Source organism: Ictalurus punctatus, chromosome 13 (genome assembly GCF_001660625.3).
Source record: "Ictalurus punctatus breed USDA103 chromosome 13, Coco_2.0, whole genome shotgun sequence".
NCBI classification, from domain to species: Eukaryota; Metazoa; Chordata; class Actinopteri; order Siluriformes; family Ictaluridae; genus Ictalurus; species Ictalurus punctatus.
The window spans coordinates 28,580,430-28,590,000 of record NC_030428.2 but is presented as its reverse complement, the minus strand read 5'-3'; the positions used below and the strand labels follow the sequence as shown (position 1 = coordinate 28,590,000).

At 41.2% G+C, this 9,571-nt stretch overlaps 1 protein-coding gene across 1 annotated transcript in view; it reads left to right on the top strand.

The window, feature by feature from the left end:
* LOC108273624 (cadherin-related family member 1) overlaps positions 1-9,519 on the top strand; it is a 27,658-nt gene extending 18,139 nt beyond the window's left edge. The window contains exons 11-16 of the mRNA XM_017482982.3: positions 1-137; positions 1,022-1,186; positions 3,600-3,667; positions 5,849-6,077; positions 6,417-6,671; positions 7,454-9,519. The exon at positions 1-137 is cut by the window's left edge and continues 16 nt beyond it. Coding sequence (XP_017338471.2) covers positions 1-137; positions 1,022-1,186; positions 3,600-3,667; positions 5,849-6,077; positions 6,417-6,671; positions 7,454-8,017 — 1,418 coding nt within the window. The 3' untranslated portion in view covers positions 8,018-9,519. The remainder of the gene's footprint in view (positions 138-1,021; positions 1,187-3,599; positions 3,668-5,848; positions 6,078-6,416; positions 6,672-7,453) is intronic.
* Positions 9,520-9,571: the final 52 nt, after the last annotated feature.

Sequence of the window (9,571 nt, the reverse complement as noted above, 5' to 3'; positions counted from 1 at the left end):
TCAGACTCAGACTGGTCGGACCTGGGCGAGTTCTCCGAGTCGTCCCTCAAACTGTCCTCAACGAAGCCCAAGTCACCATCATTGTAGAGAACTCCAGCGCCATTGACTACGAAAAGCACTCGTTTTTAACCTTCAAGGTACGTAAACAGACGAGGCAGAGTTAACACAGCTCTGGATTTTACATTATACAGTATTTCAAAAATGGCTTATGCTTTCATTTTTGTTATTTACGACAAATGTAAGTAGTGAAGTCTTTACGCGGGGAATAAAACACTGTGTGTGTCGTGCTGTTATCGGAAAATAATCAACGCCGGGGTGGTGCGATGAGGTGGGGTTACTGTTTCCACCCGAGTGGTTTATTCCTCTTACATCACAGCAATTTACCAACAATTTTTATTTATTAAAGAACGACACCATACTTTATAGCCATTTATTGTTACATTTAATGTTGTAAAAACTATTTTCCTGTTACGTTATAGCAGCTATAAACACTCGCTCCCTCACCAGCCTCTCCTTATTCTCTCTCTTCAAGCTAATAACACAAAAAAACAATAAAAACGCAGCTTGTCGTCTTTTATTACTGAAAAACTCGTCTGCTGTCAGATCCGCTGTTATAGAGAATTAATTCTAATTAAACACGGTCTGACCAATCAGATTTGAGAATTTAATATTGCAGTGGTGTAATTAAAATACATGGAAGTGCGCCGAGCTTCACCAGGAATAGTGTGAAGATATATATATATATATATATATAAAATATAGATTGGATTTAACACTTTTCTTGGTCACTGCATCATTTCTACATATCTGTTAATTTCATAGTGTTAATGTCTTCATTATTATTCTAAAATAAAAAAAAAAAACAAATGATAAAAATGAAGATTTATGAGCAGGGGTGCACAGACTTTTGAGTGGATCGGGTAGTGTACAAACAAGAGGCCGGGGGTGTTCTGAATAAAGTTATTTTCTGAAAATGTCAAAACATTTTATTAGTAATAAAAATGGTTGTTGTGGTGGTCAGTTGCTAGCGGTGGAGATCGACACGCCGGAGCGCTTCAGTGCCACAGCAGACATCGTGATCCATCTCGTGGACGTAAACGACAACACGCCCAGGTTTTCCTCAGAGTTCTACATCGCCAGGATCCCGGAGAACTCCCCCGGAGGCTCCACCGTCGTGTCTGTCACTGTGAGTACAACGCTACTCGCTTCTAGCTTCCTTTCATAAGCACTCATAATCACCAAAAGTAAGTGCCCCCTGTAGACTGATTTTTAAAGCACCTTTAACGCATGGAACAAATCTCTGTGTTGTTTTTTAGTTTGTTTATTTATTTTTTCAGATTTTCTACTGTCCAATCTCTACTGTTCAACCTCTGCTAATTTCTAATGTCCAATTTGTACAGCCTAATTTCCACTGTCCAATCTCTACGATTTAATCTCTACTAACAAATTTCTACTATCCAATCTCTACTATTTAATCTCTATTGCTTAATGTCTAATGTCCAATCTCTACTATATTTAAAGTACTTAAATTATCACTTTTCATTTTAAAAAATGTGTTTCCTGTGTTTTTCTTATTATATTACCTCCAACCCTACTTTTTTAGCCCGATGGTATTATTCTGAGCCAGTGTCACGATGTGTTTATTGATTGAGACTTCAAAGTACTTCTGTAAGTCACTCTGGATGAGGGCGTCTGCCAAATACCGTACATGTAAATGTACTGCCCAGTCTGTACTGCCTAATGTCCACTGTCTAATCGCTACTGTCCAATCTGTACCCCCTAATTTCAACTGTTCAATTTCTAATGTCGCCTGGAAGAAAAAAAACGCTTACTCAGTAATGTAACGGATTTGGCAGGAATGGGTGAAATTTGTAGTATAACATACAGTGTGGAAGTTGACCAAATGATTTGAATATGAATGCCGGATATTTAAACATTTACAAACATTTTAAATGCAAGATTTTTGCCAATTTTTCCCTTTGTTTTGTATTAGCTGTGAGTAAACTTGACCTGTGAGAACATCGCATACGCCCGTCCTGGATGTGTGTTTATTTTTCTGATGAATCTGATGAATCTTGGAGACATGTAGATCTTGAGGTGATTTGCGAGATCTTTAGTTGAAAAAAGGCGTCACAGCAACTTGACGTGAATGTGATATATATTTTTTCTCCCACATAATGATTTCTCAAGCAGCGAAAATAATCATATCTCAGAAACAAAGCCACGACGTCGCGATCGTTATTTTATTGTGATTTGTTTTCTCAATTCTGTTTTTCTTGGAGTTAAACACTGGATTTGGGAAACGATGAGCTTCTCTCTCGTTATCTGATGGAAAATATCCAGATTCGAGCACTATCTTCAGAAAAGTGATTAATAAAGCGATGTTAATTAAGTCTCGGCAGGACGGCCGTCACTTCCAGTCCGGCTGCGTCACCGTGACGATGAGTCAGACTCTAATGATAGTTATGTACTCATTACAGCTGCTGCGAGACGAGAGGCTGAAACTAGTCACAATACACGACACGCTTTAATCTGTAAAGTTACACGTTTAAAGTTTTCTCATGTCACATACAGGTTTTACTTCAATGCACAATGTGACACGGCTCAGTGCGATACAATGAAAACCTCGTCGACCAATCAGATACAGGCTTTTCATCATGTGATACACGGCTCACGTTCTGCCAGGGTCTTCTAGCTGACGATCACTGGAGATTGGACAGCAGGTGGTAGAGATCGGGCAGTCAAGTCTGGAAGTGGACATTTGACAGTCTGGACTGTACGGAACAGATGAAACGGCAGGAGTAGACAGCAGAGATTGGATGTTAGCGTTAGTGATTAGAGATTGGGCAGTAGAAATTAGACAACAGAGATAATCCAGTGTAGGTTTGACAATAGGGAATAGACAGTAGAGATTGGACAGTAGGGAGTAGATAGTAGTAGTAGAAATTAGGCAGTGCAGGATGTACATTGGAAATTATGCAGTAGAGATTGGACAGTAGAAATTTGACATTAGATATTAGACAATATAGATTGCACAGTAGAGATCGGACAGTAGAAATTAGTTGGTAGAGGTGTGACAGTAGAGTGTGGACAGTATGGAGTAGATAGTAGAGATTGGACAGTAGAAATTAGACATTATAAATTAGGCAGTACAGACTGGACAGTAGAAATTAGTTAGAAGAGATTGAACAGTAGAGATTACACAGTAGAAATTGGACAGTTGAAAATATGCAGTAGAGATTGGACAGTAGAAATTAGGCAGTATAGATTGCACAGTAGAAATAAGAGAGTAGATATTGGACAGTAGAAATAAGAGAGTAGATATTGGACAGTAGAAATTGGACAGTAGGAACTAGGCAGGAGAGATCAGACAGTAGAAATTAGACAATAGAGATTGGACAGTAGAGATTAGATAGTAGGGCTAAGAGTGTTGATAGACCATTGAGATTAGACAGTGGAGATTAGGCAGTATGGATAAAACAGTATAGATTGGACAGTCTTAATTAGATGCTCATCCGTACACATTGGCCTGGTTTACAGTCTTGACTGAAAGCTCTTTCTCTGTTTGAACTCTAATGATGAATATTTTTATCTTCCAGGCGTCAGATCCTGACTCTGGGCCTTGGGGAGAAGTGAAATACTCCATCTACGGCTCAGGAGCTGATCTGTGAGTCCTGTACAAATATAATGGCACCCTGCTAATATCCATATTCACAGGCCTACACATTAAATCTTATAGAACTGACAGGACAAAGTGTGGAATATTGTATGTCCCCTAGATATAATCATCCTCTAGCTAACTGTAAACATCCTCTAGATGACCATAAGTAATCATAAGTTGTCCCTTCTGGACTCAGTGTCCCCTCGCTTATTGAAAATGTCCCCTCGCTGACCATAATGGACCTCTGTACCACTATGGGCGTGTCCTAAGCACCACACTTACTTACTTATATAGGTCACATATAGTGTTTAAGTTGCATGGTGCATTGTGGGTATTCTTTTTTGTGGTTCATGTATTGTGGAGCTCATATCCTGATGTCATTAAATAAACTCGAGATATACACTTTGATTTTATGATCAAAGGGTAGTTTTTGGACATAACTATAAAAAGCCAGACTCTTTCCATAGTGCCCAGGATAGTGAGTATAGAGTGATTTAGGACACAGGCACGGCTTTGTTCAGAGACGGGAGCGAAGCTGAGAGATAATCCTGTAATCCGATTGGACGAGTAAAAATAACCTCGCAGTGTGAGTCAGGGCCTAATTAGCATGTGATGTGATGTGACAGCTGCAGGTAAGAGAGAGAGAGCGAGAGAGAGAGAGAGAGAGAGAGCGAGAAAGACAGAGAGAGAGAGAGAGACTGATGAGAGCAGAAAGTGTGCAGAAAATGTAAAAACCCGCTAATGTATGCCTCGCTCCCAGGCCTGGCGCTGAAAGTGCAGTGAGAGACGTGTGAAAGCTCGCAGGTTTGAGACGGCTCGTTAATTCTCACCAGCTGAGCACCGGCTCATCGAGGCACCGGGAGGATTTTACTGAGTTTGTGCGGGGTTTACTAATGAATTTGGAGACTTACATTAAATTATTTAGCATTTAAAAGAACAAAAGTGAGAGAGAGAAAAAAACACACAATTTCAACAACTTTAATCAAATATATCTGATCAGATCGGACATGTTCTGATGTTTCTTTTAACTTATGAGGGGATATAAAGCTAATGTAGTTAAGAATTAATAAAAAGTCTTACTATATACATACATACATACATACATACATACATACATATATATATATAGGTTGGGTGTTGGGGAATCACATCCGGAGATGACACCATGTTTTAATTATTTGAATGTAATTAATTTCAGTCTGTGTTCTAATCGCTTTATAAACATAATTCTCTAGAGATGTGTTTTTAAGTGGTTTATTCCGATTGTCAATTTAAACGTTTGTGTCAAATTTCTTAACGCAGCTCTTCATAAATCATAAATTTCTAATGTCCCCGAATAAAACCGATATGGGGCGGAGCTATGTAGCAGCTCATATCATGATGTCATTAAATAAGCTCGAGATATGCAGACTGTGCTTACAGTTTTCTAAAATATTTCTACAGTTTAGTCAGAGAAGATGTGTGCTAAGTGTGCTAACTTCTAGTTAATGTTAGTGATGAAGAAATGGTGGTTGCTATGGTAACGTTTTATTTTAGTGATATTTCTCTGCAGTTAACTACATCAGTGAGAAGTTAAAGTTGCAAATCCAGCCTCGAGTACTAAACATCCCGCTAGTGCTAGCTTACTGGCTGTTAGTGAACAGGCTAGTTATCGTACAGTAGAGGGAGCATTTCTCCGGCCGATGTTGGTGGACAGAAGTCTCGTAGCGTAGCAGTAATTCGGGTAGTGAGAGGAGGCATTGGACATTTCTAATTTGCATAATCTTGAATATTCATGTAGAGATGTTCCTATGCTACTTGTAGTTTGCTGGGAATTTGCACATTGTGTGTGTATTTAATGAATTTTAATGGTTTAAATGACACTTTCCTCTCAAGGCTTGAACTATTTTTAAGCTAAGATCCCTTCATTATCCACTGATCCTCTAAGAAACCCTGGAATAGCTATTTTTGTCGTTTTGCTAAGACAGTGGCTCAGTGTATAATCAAGGGTTCTTAGCTTCTAAAATCCTTTCTAATAGGAAACAAACGTGAAAGTCGGACAAGGACCAGGCGAGAACCTGGACATTATGAAGAACTGAAGAACCATTAAGTGTTCTAGATTTTGTAAAGGTTTACCAGCTGATAAATCTCCTGACTGACATGCATTACTCATGGTTAATCAGGTGATTTCGACCGTGTGTTCTACAGGTTCCTCATCCACCCCAGCTCGGGGATCATCTACACTCAGCCGTGGGCGTCTCTGGACACGGAGGTGAAGTCGAAGTATAATTTCTACGTGAAGGCAGAAGACAGCGAGGGGAAGTACAGCCTGGCTGAGGTCTTCGTCACGATTCAAGATCAGAACGATCATTCTCCAGAGTTTAACGAGAACTTCCTGGAGAAGACCATGATCCTCGGTGCTCCTGTGAAGATAGAGGTCTGCTGAGTGTTGATCTGAGATGTTATGCAGATGCTAAACTAACTGAACGTAATCTTGTAAGGTTCCTCAACTTCATCATGCTAGAACGCAGTGGCGTACCTGCCTATGGTTATCATCAGAAGGTTGTGAGTTCAAATACCCACAACGCAACAATGATTCATGTCATAGAACCTTCTGAACCATCTGAGAACCTCCACCAAGGAACTGAAAGCACAGTGCAAATAATTTAGCTTTAACATGATGAAACTTCCACTGAGCAATGCTAATGTAGCTAGCAATACGTAACATTAACATTCATAGCATAACTGTGTAGTTTCTTTGCCTCCCTGTGTTCAGGCGGTGGATGACGATGCCGAGGAACCCAACAATGTCATCGAGTACTCCATCGCCAAGGCCGAGCCGGAGAACGTTTTCGACATCAACGCCAGCACGGGTGAGATCAAGCTAAAGCCGTTCATCAAGTCCATGGAGATGGTGCGGAACATCACCAGACAGCATGACCGTAAGTGGTCAGTGGTGGTCCAGGCGCGAGATCGAGGTTCTCCTTCATTCATGACCACCGCCGTCGTCCAGCTCGACATCACCGAAGCAGTAAGACTGGAAAAAAACCTCAACACTAAAAAATCGACCTTCGATTGGACTTTTAATTCCATTCGTACATGAAAAATGCCTAAACTCTCCTCTGAAGAAGAAATAAAGAATAAAAGATTGTGTGTGGCGCTGTTAGCGTAAAATAATCAACATCAGGGTGGTGTGATGAAGCAGAGCTTCTGTTACCACCTCGAAGTGGAATATTTTCCAATAACAGCACGTCCCCTGGAGTTTTAATCCTCTTATACCACAGCAATTCACCAACGATTTCATATTTAATTTAAATCAAACAACCATATCTGATGGTTTTTTATCCATTTATAGTTACATTTAATGTTGTGGAACGTCAGTGAAACAAGTTAGTTCCTGTCCTCGCTTACATTATAGCAGCTATAAACGAAAAAAAATAAGACGAAAAACAAACAAAAACAAAATCACAGAGAAACCGCAAAGAAGTGTAAACTCGTCTGTCCTGCAGATGTGGAAGGCTTAAAGCTGCAGCTTCACCTCTGACTGTTACACGGCGCTGACACTGGAGACTCCTTCCGTACATGATTCCTAACAGATCAACGATTACACACGTCTTTTAGTCAGTGTATGTGGAACGTCTGCGGTTACTATAGAAACAATAACACATCAGAAAAAGCGCATTAATATAACCCTGTGATGTGCAGCTGTACTGCTGTCAGAGCTGCTGTTATAGACGACTAATCAACACCTTCTGACCAATCACAATCCAGAAATCAATAATGCTGTGCTGTCATTTTTGTGTTCTTTTTCAGAATCAGTTCTCGGGCCCGGTGACTGCGTTTCTAATGCAGAGCAGAGACAATCCAGCGAAGGCTTTGGGCGTGGCAGCTGGGGTCATTAGCGTGATGGTGATGGCCACCGTAGTGATCTCCACGGCAATGTACCTGCGCACAACGAAGTCCAACAGGATCGGGCCGTCACGCCGTGTCATCCGCCGCAGGCGTGGAGAACCCCAGCAGTGGAACTTCACGTTCGGAAACTCGCAGAGTCCAGATAAGTTCCTCGCTGGCCACGATGTGGAGAGCAACAAGAATAGCGACAGATCGTGGTCCAAACCTCCACCACCGCGCGCACCGGTTCTGCCTCCACCTCCACCAAATAACAACCCCAGGATGAGCAAGCATCATGGCGCCGTGCCTACCGTCTCAGGATCCTTAAGCTCTCAGAGCTCGAGCGAGAGATCCGTCAGTAGCAGAGATGCAGAAGATCAGCCGACTAAGAAGAGAGAGGGAAACATCAGCTCAGCGCTGGTCTCAGAGCTGAAGAAGAGGCTGGAGCAGAAGATCATCGAGGCTAATCAAGGCTACTACTGCTGAAACCACTGGCTTAGCAAACATTCTAGCGTAGATCCTTACTACCGAAGCCACCAGATTAGCATAGATCACTGCGATCTCAGAAAAAATTGGAAGCAGGAGATTATAACCAAGCAACGTATCTGGACGGTGGCATCTGGTCCGGTTCTGCCTCTGCTTTTTATAAATGATGCATAATGAAATATTTATACGCTACTACTACTACTACTGATGATGATAATAATAATAATAATAATAATAATAATAATAATAATAATAATAAGGTGAACGTGAGGTGTGTGTAAATAGTGCTGAGGCGTAAGGTTCAGGCTTTGGGATGTCAGTAGTTATATCTACAGGAAAAACGCGTCTAGAAGAAAATATCATTTTACGGTAGTTTTATCATGCAGTCTGTGCGCTTTGGAGTTTATTTACACTGTTTGAGACGAGCTCTGACTCTCACGCTCTGCCGCGCTACTCTGAAGACTAACATCGTCCGCAAAGAATAGAGAAAAAGTGTAGAGAGAAAAGAAGAAATCAGAATTGTACACACTTTTCCGTTGCTTCGTCTGCTCTTTGGTGTGAACCTTGTTTAAGCTCGCCTGTAAAACTGCTGCAGTATTTATCTAAACCGTAAAGACATGTTTGGTGTCTGAACGCCGCCACCCTCAAACCACCCCCCCCCCCAAGTCCCCCCCCCACATTCCCACAGCAAGTGTTGCTCGTAGTTTATCTGTTATGGGCGTGGCCTGTCCAGCGTCTTTAGTTCCAATGACATACTGTAGTAACCACATGATAAAGCCGACTATTTAAATACAATTTTAACACCATGTTTATACGTTTATCTTCCGTTTGTGCGTCAGAATAAAAGTTAGGAACTTCAGAAGTCCCTACCGAAGAGACGTCTCGACGCACAAGCCTTCGGATTGGTCCGAGTTAACCATTCGAGCTAATCGTTCGGATCTGTTGCTTTACAGTGTTGAGCGTGTGCGTACAGTAGAGAGCGAACGATCGTCTGTTGCTTTGTCACTTGCTAGCGTGACTGTAGGGTTAGTGCTACACTGGAGCTAGCACTGAGGCTAATGTAGCTAATTATAGTTCGTGTAAAATTTCCTGCCTTAAACCACACCCGTTAAATCCCGTTCCGAATCACTTAACTCCACGGCACTGTTTGGTAGTATGACTCCGCCCCATAAGCCCCGCCCCCTCAGGTTTGAAAGCAGAATCGTAGCAGAGGTCTAACTATGTCAATGCTGTATGAAAAACTTTAAAAACAAAATTAGAAAGACTAACAATGTCATTTGAAGAACGTTTAAGAGAATTGACGTGTTTATGGACATCATCAGACACCAGACACGTCTCGGCCGACTTTATTTTTCTTTCTTTATTCGCTAGTTTGCTCATCTGAGTGGGATTTTGTACTGTCACTTGCATGGCTGAATCTTGTCGACTGACTTTCCACTTCTTTGGAGTCGGTTCTTGTAACGATATTAAATATAAAAAAAATAATAAAAAGAAAGAAATGACACGTGAAAACTCGCACGCTGTGATGATTTGTTTCTGTTTAAAGATGTCTGA